Source organism: Muntiacus reevesi, chromosome 5 (genome assembly GCF_963930625.1).
Source record: "Muntiacus reevesi chromosome 5, mMunRee1.1, whole genome shotgun sequence".
Classification (NCBI taxonomy): domain Eukaryota; kingdom Metazoa; phylum Chordata; class Mammalia; order Artiodactyla; family Cervidae; genus Muntiacus; species Muntiacus reevesi.
In genome coordinates, this window is record NC_089253.1 from 35981877 (window position 1) to 36002994 (window position 21118).

The 21118-nt window shown below is 46.1% G+C and overlaps 1 protein-coding gene across 1 annotated transcript in view; it reads left to right on the forward strand.

The window, feature by feature from the left end:
• Positions 1–9325: 9325 nt before the first annotated feature.
• CD6 (CD6 molecule) overlaps positions 9326–21118 on the forward strand; it is a 44095-nt gene continuing 32302 nt past the window's right edge. Inside the window, exon 1 of the mRNA XM_065936514.1 lies at positions 9326–9459. Within this exon, the coding sequence (XP_065792586.1) occupies positions 9399–9459 (61 nt within the window). The 5' untranslated portion in view covers positions 9326–9398. The remainder of the gene's footprint in view (positions 9460–21118) is intronic.

The window sequence follows — 21118 nt, forward strand, 5'->3', positions numbered from 1 at the left end:
TTATTCAAACTTAAGGATTTGGCAGACAATTTTTTGAAAATCAATGATGTGAGTTTGCCACTTCAAAGAAAACAACTGACGGTATTTGTTGCCAATGATAAAATTGGAGCTTTTAAGTGAAAAATTGGAATTTTAGAAGACTTGCATTTGCCACCGTCATCTTGACAGACTCCCTATACTTAGTTTCCTGATGGGATCAGAGATGACATTAATTAATTGTATGATGAAATATGTCAAATTTGGAAGATCTACCATAACTCTGTGAACCAACATGTTCCAGAATGACCGATGTATGTTATTTCAAAATCATGTGCAGATAAAAGATCCATTAGAAGTACAAGATAAACCAATGAATTTTAACAGTGCATTAAAGTTCATTGATCTGATTCCAGATTCCATATTGCAACTAACCTTTAGAAATTATCACTTGTTAAGTTTTGTAGAAGTATCAGAGAAGACTATCTAAAATTACTTAAAAAGGCGATTAAAATATTCCTTCTTTTTCCAACTGCATATCACAAGGCCAGATTTCCCCATATTCTTCAACGAAAATGGCATATCTCAGCAGATTGTATAAAGAAGCAGATATGAGAATCCAAGTGTATTCTACAAAGTCAGACATTAGAGAGACTGGTAAACATTCAATACAATGCTACTCTCCCCAAGAACTTTTTTTGGTTTGGAATATATATTAATTTTTCATAAAAAGCATTACTTATGTTGATGTATAATAAGTTTCTTGTTGCTATTTATTTCTTGAGGTATAGTTAATTTATAATATTGTGTTAATTTCAAGTGTACAGCAGAGTGATTTAATTATACATATGTATTCTTTTTCAGTATTGTTGTTATTTTTAAATAAATTACATATTTTAAATTTCTCAGTTTAATTTCTCATATGGTATATATGAATAGATATAACCCACATAAACAAAGTTCTTTGGAGTCCTTGACAGTGTTTAAGACAATCAAGAGATTTTGAGACCAGAAAAGTTGAGAGTTGCTATTTGTGGTGAAAGGTGGGAGATAACCACACGAAGATGTAGGTGGCTGCCAAACTGAGGAAGATTCGGGGGATAGAAAGGTCTGAGGCCTGGTGGGGCATTATCTCTAAGGTGAAGAGCAATCTTTTGCACCTTATATCTACTCCTTGTAAGAATAGGGTAGTATGTGGTGAGCCTCTTTGGGTTTTGGTACATATATCACATTTGAGGATTCTGTTCTGACTACTTATCATGTGACTTGGGGGGCTGCTTATTCTGAGTGGGGCTCAGAGAAAAGAAGTTTTGTTTTTTGTCGTTCATCATGGATTTTTTTTTGTATTAACTTTTTTTTTCTACTTTGCCTAAAAATTCTCTTTCTTTGTATTGACTTTTATTTTTTATTTATTTTCTTGCCACACTTTGAGGCATGCAGGATCCTAGTTCCCCTACCAGAGATTGAAACCATGCCCCCTACGGTGAAAGCAGTGAGTTCCAACCACAGGACCACCAGGGAAGTCCCCCCAAATGAGATTCTTGTAGCAGGTCCAGGCAGTGGTACCAGCCACTGTGCCATCCTGGCCATAAGACCCAGGTGGATAAGGATGCTGTGTGAAGTCCCTGGAGACTTCTAATGGAGGAGAATTTGTAGCTTGAAACTGTAGGGTCCTGGAGTAAAGCCATGATTCCTGCCACAGAAAATCACTTGTCATTTGAAAATCATCTCCTAGTATGTTACTGGGCCTTCATAGAGACTGTGCTTTGATGATGAGTTGCCAGTGACTCATTGGAAAAGACCCTGATGCTGGGGAAGATTGAGGGCAGGAGGAGGAGCAGGGATGGAGGATGAGATGGTTGGATGGCATCACCAACTCGATGGACGTGAATTTGAGTAAACTCCAGAAGATGGTGAAGGACAAGGGAGCCTGGCATGCTACAGTCCATGGGGTTGCAAAGAATTGGACATGACTTAGTGACTACACAACACCACCACCAATGACTAAGCAACCTGAGCACCCAGCATGTTCTGGGTGTTATCATATACACTGGGTTGTGAGATCTGGAGGAAGGGTAGCAGTGATTCACTGGACAACAGCTTCGGGCCCAAACAGGCCCAGACGACGCAAGTAAGTTACATGAACGAAGGTCCCCACCTCTGTGGTCTCCATGTTTCTCTTTTAACTCAAACTTCTGGCCTCAAGGGGGCCACCCTTCTTAAAGGTGGCAAACCTCAGGACTATTTCACAAATGGGACAGCACAATGGTTGTTACAAACTAGAAATGGACAGAAACAGCCTCACTTAGAGGTAATTCTAAAGGACAACGATGAAGGGAAATACTCCTGGTGGAGGAGATGTGAGAGTACCGTTGGTTGTCCATAGGAAAAGTGGCTGAAGCTGTGGATATACATGGACTCCTGGGCAACAGCCTGGAAGGAGCCATACTGGAAAATCAAAGACAAGGATACTTGGGGTAGAAGCATAAGGATGGGTCTGTGGGAGTGGGCACAAAGCATGCAGTTCTTTTCTTTTTTTAAAAAAGTATTTGTTTGGCTGTGCTGGGTCTTAGTTGTGGCACATAAGATCTTTAGTTGTGGCATATGGGATCTAGTTCCCTCACCAGGGACTGAGCCCTGATCCCTGCATTGGGAGTTTAGTGTCTTAACCACACTGGACCACCAGGGAAGTCCCAAGCAAGCAAATCTTTTTTTCTTATGTTAATGGCCAGCAGAGAAGGGCTACACAGAGATATCTAACAAGCAAGCAGGCATACTGGCTTTTCCTGCAGGGGTTTCCTGCATCTCTCCTTTGGCCACACTGGTGCTGGTACAGTGGGTGGCAGGAATGGAGCCTACACATGGGGTAGACGTTTCTGAGAACCATCTCATAAGTCTGAGATGGAGTACTAGTTGCACATAGCGTGACCAATTCAATGGTGCATCCTTTTACTGACTTTCCTTCTTTTCCTATTTCACTGCTTCTTGTTCCTCTCTCTGCTCCCTGGGATCCCATTCCCAAATAACCTACCTGCAGGCAAAGCTGTATTTGGGGGAGGGGCAGGCTAAGCTACTATCTAATTAAAATTGTAACCCCCTCTGGCAACTTCCACCGCCCCCACTCCGACCCGCAGCGAGGCTGAATTGCCCTGTGGTTAGAGCTCAGGGTTTGGGGTCAGACAGACTGGAGTTCAGAGCCTAGTCCTACTACTTCTTAGCTGTGGGAACTTGAGCAAACCACCTCTTTAATTTCAGTTTCCTTGTCTTCAAGGATGTGTTAAGGATGGTACCTATTTAGTTGAGTTATTGTGAGAATTGAGGAGGGAACCCTATGTCAAGTGTTTAGTGCTCACTCAGTATGAGTGGGCATTGAACTTCCCCCTATGCCACATAGCAGGTGGTGCAGCCCCAAGGCCTCCCTTCCTTCCAGTCAGAGTCAGATTTCCCTCAATAATGTTCCTTGTTCCTCTCTGCTGGGCCAAGGTCAAGAGAGAGATACAGGATGAAAAATGCCTGCACTGTCCACAGGATGCAGAAACACGAGGTGTTCTTGCAAATTGATGTTCTGGCTTGAAGAAAGACATGAAAGCAACCCAAATGTCCCCCAGAGGAATGGGTAGAGAAGATATGGTACATACATATAATGGAATATTACTCAGTCATAAAAAGGAATGAAAATTGAGTCATTTGTGGAGATGTGGACGGACCTAAAGACTGTCATACTGAGTGAAGTAAGTTAGAAAAACAAAGATCATACATTAATGCATATATGTAGAATCTAGAAAAACAGTATAGATGATCTTACTTGCAAAGCAGAAATAGAGACACAGACATAGAGATCAAACATATGGATATCAAGAGGGAAAGAGGGGAAGTGGGTGAATAGGAGATTGGAATTGACATATATAATACACTATTGATACTATGTATAAAATAGATAATGTTAGTCGCTCAGTAGTGTCTGACTCTTTGTGACACCAAGGACTATAGCACATCAGGCTCTTCTGTTCATGAAATTCTCCAGGCAAGAATACTGGAATGGGTAGCCATTCCCTTCTCCAGGGGATCTTCCTGAATCAGGGATTGAACTCCGGTCTCCTGCATTGTGGGAACATTCATTACCGTCTGAGCCACCAAGGAAGCCCGCTGAGAATCTATTGTATAACACAGGGAACTCAACTCAGTGCTCAGCGGTGACCTAAATGCGGAGGAAATCCAGAAAAGGGGGGATACATGTGAACATAGAGCTGTATTCATTTTGCCTTCCAGTAGAAACTAACACAACATTTTAAAGCAACTGCACTTCAATCAAACCAATATTATAAAGCAATTATCCTTCAATTTAAAATAATTTTTTAAAAAAAGAAAAGATTAATTAAAAAAAGGTCCTGGCTCCCAGAGTTATAAAAATGAGCACATGGCTTTGGGCCCCGAGCTTATGTACCTTCCAGCTTCCTGGAATTTTGTGTCCACAAAACACAGGCTGCTTCTGGTGTATCATATCAGTTCCCAGTGATGCTTTCACCATCTGGTCCTGCCTCTTCTTACACTGCGCCTTCTGCCAGGAGCACCCTATACCTGTTTCTGTCTGCTGAAACTTACCCATCCTGTGTGTCCTGCCTTTCTTATTTGACTTCTTTTTCTTTCCTTTCTTGGTTTTGTGTAAGGCTTTCTCTGTTAATCGTTCCACTAATTTAACATGCACATTTACTTTAACAAAGTTAAAAGCCAGTTAAAATTTTGTGTTCTTGCAAATGACAGGCCTTTTTAAACTCTGATTGCTCCTTACTGATTCCTTTGTTATTATTTCCTGCTTCTTTTTTATCTTGTTTTTTCCTAATCCAACAAATTAGACATTCTTACAATTATTTTATATCATCGATGCATATTTAATTTATGTCCGTGTTCACATATTCCTTTGATCACAATTCCTATTTGAATGTTAAGCTTTCCTTCCAAGATTATTTTCCTTGTCCATAATTCTAAAAGAACATCTTTTAGAATTTCCCTATGTGAGCATCAGTTAGATGCACTCTCAATTTTTAATCTGAAAATGTATCTGAAACGTATTCAATCTGGACAGTTATTTTCTCTCAGCATTTTGAGATGTTATTCCACTGTCCTCTGGCTTCAGTTATTGATATTAAGAGGTTAGTTGTCTGTCTACTTTATAGAAAGTATTCTCTCCAGTTATTAGCTGTTTTGCTACCATAGGTGTTTGGTGTGTATTTCTTTTTATTTACTATTCATGGGCTGGGGAGCTTCCAGGATCTGAGGACTGTGTCTTTCATGAATTCTGAAAATTTTCCATTTAGATCTATTCAAGTCCTTGTTCCATCTTCTATATCTCTTAACCTTTGTTTCATATTTTCCACTGCTTTGTCTCTCTGCTGGATTTTTCATAAGTTCTTCAGATATATGTCCAGCTCACGAGTACTCTCTGGAGCTATGGTATTCTGATGTTTAATCTGTCCTTTGGATTGCTAGTCTTGAAGATCATATTTTTCCAATATAGAGGTATTATCTTATTTGTTTTTCAAATCTTCCTAGTCATTTGAAATAGTCTCATTCTGCATTTCAGGATAAAGTGTGAGGTTGAAATGTTCCTTCTCGCAGGTTCTGTGTGGCACAGTCTGGGGAGGAACTGGGCGCTGAGTGGGGCTGAAGAGGTGGCCCAAACCTACAGACCAGCCTGGCCCCGGGTCCGGCCTCAGCCTGAGCTCCATCTTGGTCCTAAGTATTCTCCAGGTTTCTGCCCCTTCTCTCCTAGTTCTGTTGGGGAAGTCCAAACCTCCAGATTTACTTCTCCCTATAAGACCATCAGTGACATGGCCAGAGACCCTGACTGTATCAGTCCAGGGGCCTGGTGGTACAGTGGGGTCCCTGTCTATCTGAAGTTTTTAGCAACAAAGCAGAGGTGGAAAGGTAAAAAAAATAGCACCAACAGCAAAAATAAAATAGTCTCTTTCCTCATTTATACCATTGATTACTAATTTTTACTTCTATAAGCATATGAAATATCCTTATTTTTTATTATGTATACCATAATTCTAATATCCAAAGCTTTTGAAAGTTTGAGTTTATTATTTATTGACATGTGTAGTTCTCACTTAAAATGCCTTGTTGTGATGGTTAATTTTATGTGTCAACTGGACTGGGCCATATGTCCAGATATTTGGTTAAAAATTACTCTAGGTGTGTCTGTGAGGGTGTTTCTGGATAAGATTCACATTTGCATCAGTAGACTGAGTGAAGCAGATTGCCGTCCCCCATGTAGGGGGGCCTCATCCAATCCACTGAAGTCTGAATGGAAGAGAAGGGCCGAGTAAGAGAGAGTATCTCTCTCTGCCTTTCTTTGAGCTGGGACACTGATCTCATCCTGCCTTTGGACCTGGACTCAGACTGGGCCTTACATCATCAGCTCTGTTGGTTCTTAGGTCTGCAGACTTAGACTAGAAGTTCATCACCAGCTCTCCTGAATCTCCAGTTGCCAACTGAGATCTTGGGACTTCTTAGCCTCCAAAATCACATGAGGCAATCCTTATAATAAATCATATTCTACTCGTTCTGTTTCTCTAAAGAATCCTGGCCAATACCCTTGTGTTTTGAATTTTATGTTTTGTGTTTTTTTTTGCATATGTACTCCTGTTCCTGTGAACCTTTTCGATGGGGATTCTTTGAAGCCTGAGTTTAAGCTGAGTTACTCCAGAGAGGATTTTCCCATTTGTTTCTCCCAAGTACCTAAGGAGCAACTATCTACTTTCTTAAAATTCTCCTGTTGCTTTTAAATTCAGGGTTGATGTTCCTTTTTCTCCTACTCAGAGTCAAGGCTGAACTGAACGAATTCTGTACCAGCTCCCTTCCAGAGGTTTTTCTCTCCAGGGTCATCCACTGTGGGTGTTGTTCACTGCTTTGCCTTGAACAGGAGTTCCCTGATTCTGTTTTATTCTTTGCTCAAGCTCTAGGTTTTGTCCCTTTAAACTGAAGTTCTTGGCCACTTGGGATCAGCAGGTACCTCAGGTAACCTTCTACTCTCAGAGATCTCTTTGAATTTGTGCTTTTTGTCACTTCTGAGCTCCAACAATTAACCTTAATTTCCTGCCACCTCCGCTAGGCTTTTCTAAAGATGGTTTATGCAGTGATCCCCCAAACTCTTCTTCCCAGTGGCTCAACGGTAAAGCATCCACCTGCAATGCAGGTGATGTGAGTTTGATTCCTGGGTCTGGAAGATCCCCTGGAGGAGGAAATGGCAACCTACTCCAGTATTCTTGCTTGGGAAACCCCATGAACAGAGAAGCCTGGTGGGCTACGGTCCATGGGATCCCAGAGTCGGATATGGCTGAGCATGCATGCATGCACACATCCCTAAACCTTTTTGACACCAGGGACCATTTTTGTAGAAGACAATTTTTCATTGATCTGGTAGAGGGAATGGTTTCGGGATAATTTGAGCACATTACATTTTTTTATGCACTTTATTTCTAATCTAAGGCTGCCACTGATCTGACGGGAGGTGGCCCAGAGGCTGGGGATCTCAGCTTTATAATATTTTAATCCAGCTTTTGTGTGTGTTTTCGTGTGTGTTTTGTTTCAGGAGAACTTTCCAGCACTTGCCATCTCCTATATTGCCAGAGAGGGAAGCCTAACCATCTCTCCTGCCCAAACAAACATGTCTCTCAGGATGCAGCTTACCAGCAGGAGACCGCCCACTGTGCTCATCCTGTCCTGATCCGTGATTGGCCACCTCTGTTTGTGAACTACCCGCTCTTTGAGGGCAGGGTTGTGGTTTCATCTCTTCCTCCAAAAGGGGTCTCACTAAGTGTTCCTTATTGGAGCTGAAAATGGAAGTGGGAGGGTTATCTGCTGTATGCGCTACCAGAACTTTCCACAAGAGGGCAGCCTCAGCTGGTGCCAGAACTTCATCCACCTGGTGGGGTGGGCAGAGTTTACCCAGGGGGACCTGGTTCCCTGTGGCTCTACAACGTGCAAATTCGGATGTCCTCTCCCCGTTCCACAGGTAGGGAGATGAAAACAAGTGAGGATGAGGGAAGTGTCAGGCCAGGCTTCGTGAATTTGAGATGGAGTCTCAGGGAAGGGTCGGGAGAGAACCAGACTTCCCTGGACTTGGACTCAACTTCTTCATGGGTTCTGTTTGGATGCCCGGATTAAGTGAGTGGTTCCTTCGTTGACTCAACAACATTTATTTGGCACTAGCTGTAGGTCCCCTGGGCCTCCTGGGTGACACTAGTGGTAAAGAACCTGCCTGAAAATGCAGGAGAAAATGCAGGAGACAAAAGAGACACAGGTTCTATCCCTGGTTTGAGAAGATACCCTGGAGGAGGGTATGGCACCCCACTCCAGTATTCTTGTTTGAAGAATCCCATTAACAAAGGAACCTGGTGGGCGAAAGGCCATAGAGTCACATAGAGTTGGACACAAATGAAATGACTTAGCGTGCATGTAGACCCCCTAGGGAGCACAGTGGTGAATTAATTACACTTGGGCTTGGTCCCTGCCTCCTTTGGAGCGTTCTCTGCAGCCCAACTGGACAACTCAGCACTTCCCCAAAAGCCCTGGGCGTCCCACCTCAGCCCCTGCAAAGCCCCCTGCCCCTCCTCTCCTGGCCCTCCTCAAAGCCCAGTGGCCTCCACACATGGCTGCCTGTTGAAAACCTGCTCATCCTTCTGGTTCCAGCTCCCGTGCCTGCCTCCCACAGAGGAATAAATGGGACCCAGTGGTATGGGGGGACTGGAACCTTCTGTGCCATCTCCGGGGGTGGCTCCAGCCTGCAGAAGAGGTGGGGGAAAACCATCTCTCAGGACCGTTCAGGTTTACGATATTCAAGCAGAGGCGGAGTCTCTCCCTCTTGAAAATGCAAAGCTACACTCTCCTTCCCATTCATCATGGCACCTGAGAACAAGGGAAAGTGTGGGATTCAATTCCATGAGAGCCAGGGCTCATGGACTAGGACGGAACTGGGTCGCTCCTTCACTCTTCGAACATGTATTGATGGAGCATCTACTTACTATGTACCAGGTCTCCAGAAATAAGGCTTGCCCCGCTCTGCTCCCCTCTTCCTCAGGAGACCCTTGGGCCCCTGGTGTGTGAGTGTGTCTCACTCTGAGACTCTTAGGGTTTAGCCAGTCTTGGTGGCCTTGAAGTAGAGGCAGCTGGGCTCTCCTCACCCATATTACCAGCCTGGCTTCCTGGAGACCGAAACCACAAGTAGAGCACAGAGGCGTGAGAGAGACTCGCAGGCTGGGCTTGGCCGCATGCGTGCACAGGGTGCTGTCTCCTGCAGAGAAAGAGTTACAGACAGGAGCAGCCAGGGGCAGAGCAGCTGCGAGGGGCCCTCAGCGGCCTGTCCACCTCCTGGCCCTGGGATGGTGCTTCCCACCGGCGGGCACGCATAGCGGTCGGAGATGGCGGCAGACATGGCGCTCTTCTTCGTGGTTGCTGGATTGCTGACGGCAGCTCTCTCAGGTAGCCCCCTCCTCACCTCCTGCCGCTCCTGTGGGAGGGCCTGGGACCTGCCCGCCAGGCCCCCTTTCTGGCTGTTTTCTCATGCTCACATTTCTGGAGCCTTCTAGCTAAGACTACAGTCTGGTATGAGGATGGTCCCCAGCTGTGTCAACAGCATTCGGGGCCCAGGGATGGTACAGGCACCCCGGTGGTGGGCTGGGGCTGTGCCTGGACGGTGCTAAGAGGATCCCTGAGAGCCAGATAATGTGGGCAGCATGCAAGTTTGTTATCGATGTCTGAGTGTCTGAGGAAGGAGACACCTCCCATCCGTAGGCTAAAGGTTTCTTGCCAACTTTCAGGAAGGAACGGTTTTCCTTCCAGAGAAGCAGGCTCACTGATGATGTGTTTTCAACCCCAAAGCTGAGGCTCTGGGTTCACCAGGCTTGTACTGCGCATGGTAGAGTTGTCTTCTAACAAAATGCGGGGAAGCCAAGCAGAGTAGGGGACAGTTGGCCACTGGTGACTCCACTGGGGGTAGTTTAGGGCAGTGGTCCTCAACCTCTTGGGTGCCAGGGACCAGTTTTGTGGAAGACATTTTTTTTTTCCACCAACCAAGGTGGGGGTGGGATGGTTTCAGAATGATTCAAACACATTCTATTTACTGGACACTTTATTTCTATTATTATTACATCAACTCCACCTCGGATCACCAGGCATTTAGATCCCGGAGGTTGAGGACCCCTGGTTTAGGGCACAGATGAACAGAAAACCTCTTGAGAGTCAGCTCCTTTCTGATCCTGAGGCATTCATGGGGACCAAGGCACCGCCTGGAGTGACCTGGGCCAGGCATGAGATGGCGGAAAGGTTTGGGCATTGGGCTGTGCTCATCGGATGCTTGTTGGCCCCCTGAGGAGGGTGGGGTTCAAGGTGGCAGAGGTCCTGCTGCTCTGGGCCCTTATGTCTGGAGGGTAAGGAGATGGGGATGGAAACAGAATTCTGGGCCCAGAAGTCTGGGTTCACTTGGCAGTAGAGATGCTAAGTGCTTTCAATTTGATGTGGGGAAGACCCTGGAAGGTGCCGTCGGGAAGCCTGGAGCATCTGGGGAGCTATGGAGGGCTCTTCTCTCTGCCTCCATCTGTCTAGAGGTGTGTGCTTCCAGCCTCCTGACTTCAGACTGCTTCAGGAAAAACCGATTAGCTGTCGGAGTGGGTATGGGTATGACTTTGGCACCATATAAGTGGCTGAAAGAGAGGCCTTGCCTGTTCTCACTCTACCAGGAGCTTCCGGAGCTCGGCCACTTTCTGCCCCCGAGCTGGACAGACAGATGGTCCGAGAGTGGGCCCCTCACTCTGCATCTCTCTCCTCTGTTTCTCATGAGCGGCTGGCTTCAGCTCCGGGTCTGAAAGGCCTGCAGGCCCTGGGATCAGGCCTCTCATGGTGTCTGAACGGAGGTAGGAAGCCGGGCTGGGCAGAGCGGAGGAAGGTGGAGTGGAGGGACACCTGGGGCCTGTTTCCTAAGCTTCGCCTTGGCTCTGCCTGGCCCACTCCACTCTCAGGATAGTTACCTCATGTTTTCAAAACTGCATTTATACTCAATTGACTCACTTGTTACTAATACAAGTTCAGTTTTGAAAGGAAACTTTATGTCACAATTTACACATGGAAAACTGACATCATTTGCCACAAATAAAAGGTAAAGATAAGCATAAAAATATATGGCAGTGAAAAGCAGTTCTTATCACTTGTTAGCAAACAGTTAAAAGAATGTAACGGCCCTTGAGCCCAAAGCCAGCCCTCTTTGTTAAAGGGGAGATGAGGAGGTGATAAAGACATCCTGCCTCCAAACTGTGATTTTTGTCTTGTGCTCAGTCTTCGTGACCCCATGGACTGTAGCCCGCCAGTCTTCTCTGTCTGGGGGATTTCCCAGGCAAGACTACTGGAGTGGGTTGCCATTTCCTACTCCAGGAGAAAGCCCTTTAGGCGGGAATAGTTTCCTTGCTCCGTGATTAAATGGCATTAAATGCTGCTCCCTTACAACCCTCCTAAGGGTGCCCAGCAGTATAGATCTTAGTTCTTGGAAATATGACCTGGCAATAGGGGCACTCAGGCAGAAGGGAACTTGAGAAGAGCAAAGAAAGAAAAACAGCGGAGAAGAGGGAGGAAGGAAGGGGAGCTGGGAGGATGAGGTCCGTGAAGAAGTTCCTGGGCTTTGCCCCCGTGGCTGCATGTGGCCTGGGCGGCTTACCGGGTATGTGGCACGTGGAGTCTGGCTCTCTCGTGTCGTGGTGGACCTGGTCATGGCTCTTTGGCATTGGGTTGGCCTCCCCTGTCGCTCTCCCCTTTGCAGTCCCAGCTCCAGGCTCCGTCCTGGGCCTTGCACTGCAGTTTCTCTGGCCAGGCTGGCCTGAACTCTGGGTTGGCCTCTCAGCAGGTCTTGGTCTGTCCTGATGAGTGACCAGGGCAGGGATCAGGGTCTAGAGACACATGTTTCCCAATTCTCCCCTGGTGCTCCCTAGAAGCCTGGGCCGGGGACCTGTTGGTGCACCTGCCCTCCAGTTCTGCCTCAGTTTCCAGATCAGCCAGTGGGGGATGGAGAGGTGGAGAGAAGGAGCCAGAAACCCCTGACTGGGGAGTTTTGGAGGGGTGAGTGGGGGAGTCAGGAGGCCATCGGATCCCTGCCACCCTGCATCTCTCACCTTGTAGTGGGGCTTCTTAACTTTGGACCTCAGTTTCTGTGGAACAGGGAGCTTTGGACAGACAGTCCTTAAGGCTCCGTCGGATCTGACGCTACGAGAGATGCAGGAGCAAAGAACCCAGCCATTCCTGCCGGGGCCGAGCCGAAGCCAGTGACTCGAATTCCATCTGGACTGTGTTTGGCGAGGTCCTCAAGGGCTGCTGCTGTGCACTTGAAATGGCTATACGTGGCCACTTTAAAAAATAGTTTCTTAAATTAACAAATTTAAAAAGGATCTATTATTTCCTTGTCTTGTAAATACACAGACCTCATTTTCTTTATAAGTCCAGTAGCTTTTAAACAACGGCTCTCAAGGACTCTTTGATTAATATTTCAGCAAGTCAGGTTGAACAGAGGAAGCCTCCTTAAACAATAAATACCACTTACGAATGTAGCTGATTTAATTCCCTTAGATCTGTGATGTCTAATTTAGCTGCCACTACAATGTGCCATTTGGAATGTGGTCGTCCAAAGGGAGATGTGTTAGGAATGTAAGATACACAGCAGAGTTTAGAGATTTGTTCAGAGAAAGAATGTAAAAATAACTCATTAATAACCTTTATATTAATTACACATTGAAATGAAAATATTTTAGATATGTTAGGTAAAAGTACTATGTTATAATTAAGCTTACCTATTCCTTTTTAAAAATGTGGCTGATAGAAAATTTAAAATGATGGAGTTCATATTACATTTATATTGGAGATCACTGCCTTAGATATTCCACACTGCATTTATGTGTGTGTGCGTGTAAGTCACTTCAATTATGTCCAGCTCTTGCAACCCCATGGACTGTAGCCTGGAAGGTTCCTCCATCCTTGGAATTCTCCAGGCAAGAAAATTGAAATGGGTTTCCATGCCTTCTTTCAGACATTGCATTCATAAATTTAATGTACTTGATTGTCTTATAAATGCCTCAAATACCTCTAAGAAACACAACCTTACCAAGGATTTAAAAGAATTCGTACAGATCTAAAAAAACTGACTTATAAACAAAATGAATATTAAATTCTCTTAAGTAGTTTGATCATGTTTACAGACATTGCCAAATTCTTTTTTTTTTTTTTTTTTTGCCAAATTCTCTTAATTTTTTAGGTTAAAATTTCAACTGGAGTCAATTACTCAGTCACAAACATGAGATACTCTAGTGGCCAAAAATTCTTAAACACTAAAGTACAGAATTTTATACACCAACATGCAGAACTTGACCCAACTTAAACTTGACAAAAAGGTACAAATACTATGCGGTTTTGTGTTTTTCATCACCTGTGTATTTTAAATTCTAATCTTCCTGGGCTTAAAAGCCACTTACCAAGGAGAAAAGAGTCATAGCACTGCAGGTAACTTGACTTATCCCAAGCAGGCTGGAGTTTTGATATCAGTGGACTGAGATGAGGACAGCTTTTTTTGTTGTTTTGCCAAAATAGGAGATAGCATTCTCTTGTGCTGCTGAGGGATAGCTCATGCCCTCTGATTGGACTGGTCTCTCCACCCACAATCCAAGTTTCACAAACCTAATCCTCTCTATCTCCCCCAACCCAGGGGTTTTTACCACTTGATTGGATTAAATTAAACAATATTCTTCTTTTTTTTTTATCTCACACATTCTTCCTGTCTGGCAAGACTCACTGATCTATGAATAATATATGGCAGCCACCTCCATATTTCTCCTAGCTTAGTCTGGTTCTCTGGTCATACACTTGGTGGGGATGGTTAAGGTGGCGGTCACCAGGGTGGTAACGCAAGACAAGGCAGCTCCCAGGGGCTGGCACAGTCAGCCAAACATAAATAATTCCAGAGGGATCCAGAATGAGTGAGAAACACTACCCACAGCATCCCTCATTCAGTTCACATATATTGAAGCCTACTCTGAGTCAGCCTCATTTCTTACAGAAACGCTCGAGAATTAAATTGGGACCCCAGCTGTTGGATTCTGAGGCTGAAGCATCAGCCGTCCCCCTGGGACAAGGAAGCAGGTGGTCCATTTGAGGCTTTGGGACAGAGGCCTGGAGGAAAAGAACCGCCCCCCACCCCACCACACACACACCCTGGCATGCAGCCTTCATCCCTCTGCATGGACCACAACTAAATCCCATGCTGGATTCCCAGCCCTGCACTGAGCAGACTCTGGAGGGGCTGGAATGCCCGGGTCCCTCGCTTTCCTGTCTTAGGGTCCTCCAACCCCTCCATCCTACTCTCATCCCTGGCACCCCCACATCTGGTCAGGGTGAGGTGTGTCAGAAGAGCAGCATTTTCTGGGGGTCCACATTCCTGCCCCATCTAGGTGTTTACTAAAGCTGCCATTTTACCTGACCGTTTGCTTAATATTCTTAATAGATGCTTTAAAGTATAAAGACATTTACTTAAAAAAAAACAAAACCCCTACATATTGCTGCCTTAAAGCCATTGTCAATCATCTGAATGGTAACAATGGTGAAAATAAACATCATGGAAAAATGTTATTCATTTCTGGTCAGACCTGTGGTATTTAATACCATGTCAGTGACCACTTAAATGTGAATTTATAAATGTTACACAGCCAGGACAAAGATCTCATATATGTAAGTACAGGATTTAGTGGTTAACATAATGTCGTTTGTACCATAAGCTTGTTTACCCACATGAAGACCCCATTGTGTAGGTGAGGAAACTGGGGTTTAGCGAGGCTCAGCCCTGTCCGAAGTCTGTGGCTAAGACCTTCCAGGGCTTGAGCTGAAGTCTTCTGACTGGCAGCTCTAAACTCTCTCCGCGGGGAAAGGCAGCCTGGCCTGTCTCTCGGCTGGGTGCCCTCCAAAGATGAGGCATCTCCCCCAGATATTGTACTCTCTTAGGCTTGTAGCCTCAATACTGGGTCCAGAGATGGCCCAAAGGGGCCTCAGGGATGGGTCCTGGGGCCCCCAAAAGACTTTCAAGGGACAGATGGGAGTAAATGGGTTGCCTCCCTCCACAAGGCCCAGCCTTCATGGACTTGCTGAGCATGTACCCGGCCCACCAGGCCAGGGATGATCTAAGTGAAGCTAAAGAGACACCATGTCAAAGAGATACCCATAAGCCAAAGGAGAGCTTGCATAAATGGAGAGGGCTCCATTTATCCACATTTATTTAGCATCTGTCAGGAAGTTCCCCTGGAGAATGAAGTGGCAACCCACTCCAGTACTCTTGCCTGAAAAATTTCAAGGACAGAAGAGCCTAGTGGGCTATAGTCCACGGGGTCACAAAGAGTCGGACACGACTGAGTGACTTCACACTCACTCACTGTGTGCCAGGCCCTGAGCTGGCACTGAGATATGAAGGCTTGACGTTGAACGTGTTAAATGTTGAAGTGAAAGTGGCTTGGTCGTGTCCAACTCTTTGCGACCCCGTGGCCTACAAAGTCCATGGAATTCTCTAGGCCAGAATACTGGAGTGGGTAGCCTTTCCCTTCTCCAGGGGATCGTCCCAACCCAGTGATCGAACCCAGGTCTCCCACATTGCAGGAAGATTCTTTACCAGCTGAGCCACAGCGGACAGTGGTAAAACATACAAGGGTCACCCGGGGATACAGGTGGAATCCGATGACAGTCATAGCCACCATCCATTGCAGGGGACTTACATTCTCCAAGCACCAGCCATGAGTATTCTGTCCTCCCTTGACAGTGGGGTGCTTGTCCCCATTTTATATTAATAGGTGGGGAAACGGAGGCTCAGAAAGTTCTGTACTTTGTCCCAGTCTGTGGCTGATGCTGAGTTTAATTCCATAGGTTTAAATCCATGATGCTGAGTTTAAAACACAGGTTTTAGAACTCCAAAACCACGTTCTCCATCACTGGGTTGCACTGTTTCCGGGAGATGGAAATCAGAACAGGGAGAGCTTGTACTTGCCAGAGAGGGGCTGGACACGGGGACGAGAAGATTTTGTATATGAAAATATGATGGCAAAAGACATCTTAGGCCCAAAGACACTTTTACAAAATTTTATTTATTTTCTTCGACATTTTAAAAAAATGAATGCCCGCGAAAGCTGGTGAGATCTTGACTTCCTGGTTTTGGTGAGTTACTCTAGTTATAGAGTGGGTCACCATCCGGGGAAGCTGGGTTTTCCTGTGCTATTCTGTGCATGGGATTTCTCTGTGCTATTCCGACAACTTCTTGTGAGTCTATAATTTCAAAATAAAAAGTTAAAGGAAAAAAAAAAGGCATTTCAGGCAAAAGGAATCTGGAGATTCCTTTGAGCAGAATCTGGAGAGCAAGGCCTAAGGCCTGTTGAGTGGGTAGGGCCCCAGAGCCCAGAAGAGCTGAGTGCCAGGTTCTTTATCTGCTGACTCACCCAGACTGCTGTGTCATGAGGATGCAGTGAGCATGCCAGGCACAGAGACTGGCACAGAGACGACGCCCACAGACCATACATTTAGTGCGCCAGGCCAACCGGGCAGTGCTTTGTAAATTCACACACCTGTCTTGCCCTCCTCACAGCCCTGTGAAGTCTGATTATGAGCGCCACTTTACTGATCAAGTAGCAGGGGCTCAGAGAGGTGAAGTGACTTTTCCTGGATGGCACAGCAAATAGTCGGTTGAAAGATAAACTGAGGCATATTAAAATCTTTTAATGCAGTAAAAATTTAAAAGAGCAAAAAGCAGTTAGAATCGGCAGCATGCACTCTGACAGAAAGGACAGGTATATAAGGGGATTTTTATTTTATTTTCAGACTTTAAACTTTAAATTTTGTATTGGGGTATGGCTGATTCAGGTGAACAGCGAAGGGACTCCGCCATGCAAATACATGTATCCTTTCTCCCCCAAACCCCCTCCCATCTAGGCTCTCACATAACATTGAGCAGACTTTACAATGCTGTGTTAGTTTTAGGTGTATAGCAAAGTGATTCAGTTATGCACGCATATATCTCTATGTTTTTCAGATTATTTATGCTTATGGGTTATTACAAAATATTGAGTATAGTTCCCTGTGCTGTACAGTAGATCTTTGTTGGTTATCACAAGATTGCTTTCTTTTAGGAATGGCAGGGTCTCGTAGGCAGATGACTTAACTAGCCCTGGTCAGGTGAAACCATAAAGTCTCGATTTGGTGATGTGGGGCTTAGCATAAGCAACCCCATTTGGGGCTCCTTGTTTTTAACAAGGCTCGCAGCTAACTATTAGGTACCAGATCTTTTTTTTTTTTAATTCTATTTATTCATTTATTTTTGGCTGCCTTGGTGTCTTTCTTGCTTTATGTGGGGTTTCTCTTGCAGTTGCAGTGAGTTGAGGCAACTCTTGGATGCAGGCTACTTATTGTGGTGCCTTCTCTTACTGCGGAGCACAAGCTCTAGGCTCTCGGGCTTCAGTAATTGCAGCATGCAGGCTCTGTAGTTGGGTGCATGGGCTTAGTTGCTCTGAGACATGTGGAATCTTCTTGGACCAGGGATTGAGCTCTTGTCCTCTGCATTGGCAGGTGGATTCTTATCCACTGTGCTGCCTGGGAAGTCTGGTGCCAAATCTTTAACTTGACTTATGACTCCAAATCCATAATGTTTCCCTGCCCTGGAAGATGGGCAGGGTTTGGGAACCCATCCACATCAATTTTTCTAGGAAAGGTCTCCCATTCTCTGGAGAGTTTTCACCTCAGCGGGGCTGTCATGGAACGAGGGTGAAGAAATTCTAGAAGCGACTTATGTGTCAGAAGTCACTTCCTGGCCAACCGAGCTTCCACCCAGCCTTGGTTTCCCCGGTTGTAAAGTGGGATCAGTGGCAACCTCTGGAGCCCAGGGTTGGGATGAGGCTGCATAAGATGCTGGCTGTGAAGTACCTGGGGAAACTCAGGGCTCCTTGGGGCCCCAAAGAGTCCAGGGCGTGGAGCTGGGCCTCAGGGCGGGCGTGGAGCTGGGCCTCAGGGCGGGAGCTCACGGGGACAGCGGAGGGAAGCCCGGGTTTCCGCCCACCATTTTGTAGACTCCTGCGGCCAAACTGCCTCTGCCTAAAAATGGCAGCTGAGGCAGACCCCAGGAAGCCAGCCCCGGCAGGGAGGCAGGGCTGATGGGCTGGGGAGGAGGCTGTGGGGCCTTGGGGGATGCTGGATTAGGTTAGTATGATGGAAAAGAGACCCCCTTCTTTTCCCCTGCAAGGGGGATGCCCCGGATCTCCACTGTGGGTCAGAGGTGGCAGAACACATCAGAGGTTCCAGCCTCTAAGTTTCCAGGTCACCCCGACCACTCCACTGTGACCCTGAACTGCGCTGGGCTCTCCCGGCAGGGCCAGCCCAGCCCAGGGAGTCTGCGCCGAGGGTTGGGGGCCTGGGCTGCGGGGTCCTGAGTGAGGCGCTCCTCAGAGCTGACAGCTTCTCAGGGTGTCCTGAGGATCCTCTCTGAGTGCCCTGCTTTCAATTTGAAAGTCACCTACTGAGCCCTGAGCCAGGGAGAACACAGAGGTGAAGTCACTGTGTCCTGAGCTGTGTGCAAAGCCACGCACGGCTCTGCCATCTTGCAGGAGCACACAGTAATGCTTGGAAAACTGGAGCCACGCAGATAGTTGCTGACAGAACTGGGACCAGAGTGACTTTCTGGTCTCTGACTGACCCATCCCCACCAGCTGCCTCTTCCGAAATAGGGCTTCAGGAAAGATTTTCTCTATACTTCGGTGTAAGTTTTTGCTAGTTGTGTTCATCTCTTCCAGGAGGGGTGCCTGGGAGCAGAGCTGGGATGGGGAAGTCAGGGCAGAGGTGGCAAAGTGTGTCCAGGACAAGGAGAATGTTCACTCCTCAATCTGCTTAGTGAGACCACCTATCTGTCTTTCCTTCTGCTAAAGTAAACATACTTGCCAAATGAACCAAGTTTCTTGGAGAGATATGCTGCACTCTCCAGATGGGATTCTAGAAATGTCAGAATGAGATAGTTGGATGGCATCACCGAATCAATGAACATGAGTTTGAGCAAACTCTGGGAGATGGTGAAGGACAGGGAAGCCTGACGTGCTGCAGTCCGTGGGGTCGCAAAGAGTTGAACATGACTCAGTGACTGAACAACAATAACAAGCTGAGTTGGAAGACTTCATCCCCAGAGGGCTGCCAGTCATTGACATCTACCCTTCGTCAGAAGAGGGAACTGAGGTGCAGAGTGGGGAGTAAGGCACCCAAGGTCATGGTCAAGGGTGAGAAGTTTGCTCTGCAGGCTCTGGCCTGGGTCCCTTCCACATATTATCCAGAGGGCCCACATGAATCCTCAGTTCCCCCACCTTGGTGTGGCGATGTCAGGGGAGCACTGTGGGCCAACGTGGTCTGAGGTGAACATAGCTGACCCTGGTCTCTGAGATGCCAGCCGTGTGAGGCGAGGAGCTAGCTTCCTGCAGCCACTTTGCCTCCACCATCTCAATGGCTCCTCAACTCCTAGCCTTCTTTCTAGTTTAGTATTTTTTTTTAAAATTTATTTTAGCACAATTTTAGACTTCCTGTGAATCTGCAAAAATAATGCAAAGATTTTCCTTGTACTCTACTCAGACTCCCTGACTGGTTAATATTTTTTTTATCATTTTCTCTATTTTTCTACCACATTTTTCTTAAACCACTTGAGAGCAAGTTGTAGATATAATGGCCCTTTCTCTTAAATATGTCAACATGTCCTAAAAAAAAAAGAAAAGAGCGTCCTCTTATGTAACCACAGTGCCTGTATCTAAATCAGGTGATTAACATCACTACAAAAATAATCTACAGAACTTTCTCAGATTTTTCCAAAACAATTTGCCTTAGAGGCAAAAGAAAATTCTAGGGAGTGTACTATGTTTCACTCTCTTGATTTTCTGGAGCAGTTGCTCAGATTTTCTTTCTCTTTTATGGTATCGATCATTTTGAAGAGTCCAGGCTAGTTATTCTATAAAATGTTCCTCGTCAGGGCTTGTCTGAAGGTCCCTCATGATTAGTTGTTCTTATTTTGTCAGGAGTGTCACAGAAGTGAAGCTGGGTCCTTCTCGGACGGTGGTATAAGCTAATCCCATTACCAGTGGTCTCATTTGGGTTGCTTGGATTAAGGTGTTGTCTGCTAGGTAAAGTCACTCATCTCCTTTGTAATGAATATGTCTCTCATGGACAGATTCTCTGAGAATATTTTGGTCCTCTTCAAATCTTTACCCACTCACAGTAATATTATGACTGATTCCAGTCTGAATCAGTTATTGTCATGATAGTGTCTTGATGGTGATGTTGTAAAGCCTTCATTCTTTTACAGGTATAATTGCTGACATGGCTTTCTCTGCTGGCTCCCTGGCTCTGTTGGCTCAGTGTCCTGAAGGCTGGTGCTGACGGGGCCATGTGTGAGAGCCCTCAGGCTGAGCCTCTGATGGCCACCATCTTGCCTGCCTCCTTGTGGCGCCCGATGGGCTCCTCCTTGCTCCCTGGCCACCCTCCCTTCACCTTTACAGCTTCCTGTCGTTCATTTGTGGAGCTCCTATTATGAGCGGGCACTGTTTTCAGCCACCAAGGATGTGGGAAAAGCACCAGACTTTAAGGAGCTTATATTCTAGTGGAGAAAATAGACAAATAGTAAACACGTTTAAAAATCAGTATTGGGACTTCCCTGGAAGTCCAGTGGTTAAGACTTTCCTTCCAATGCAGGGGGTGCAGGTTCGATTCCTGATCAAGGAGCTAAGATCCCACATGCCTTGAGGCCAACTCTCCCAAAACATTTAAAAAATAGTATCATTTCGGAGAGGAAAATGTGCTACAAGGGAAGTAGAACCAAGGAAGGCAGATAGAGAGACTGAAATGGGGATTTAGGACAGGCCTCTGAGAGCCTGTGAGCAGAGATCTGACTGGTGAGATGAGCCGGCCTTGCCGAGATCAGGGAGCAGGACATTCCAGGCAGAGGGCATGGCAGGTGCAAAGGCCCTGAGGCAGAAGTGAGGTTGACACACTGGAGGAGATTACAGAGGGAGGGGGAGTTGGAGATGGAAACGTTGGTAGTGTCAAGAAAAACATCCGTATG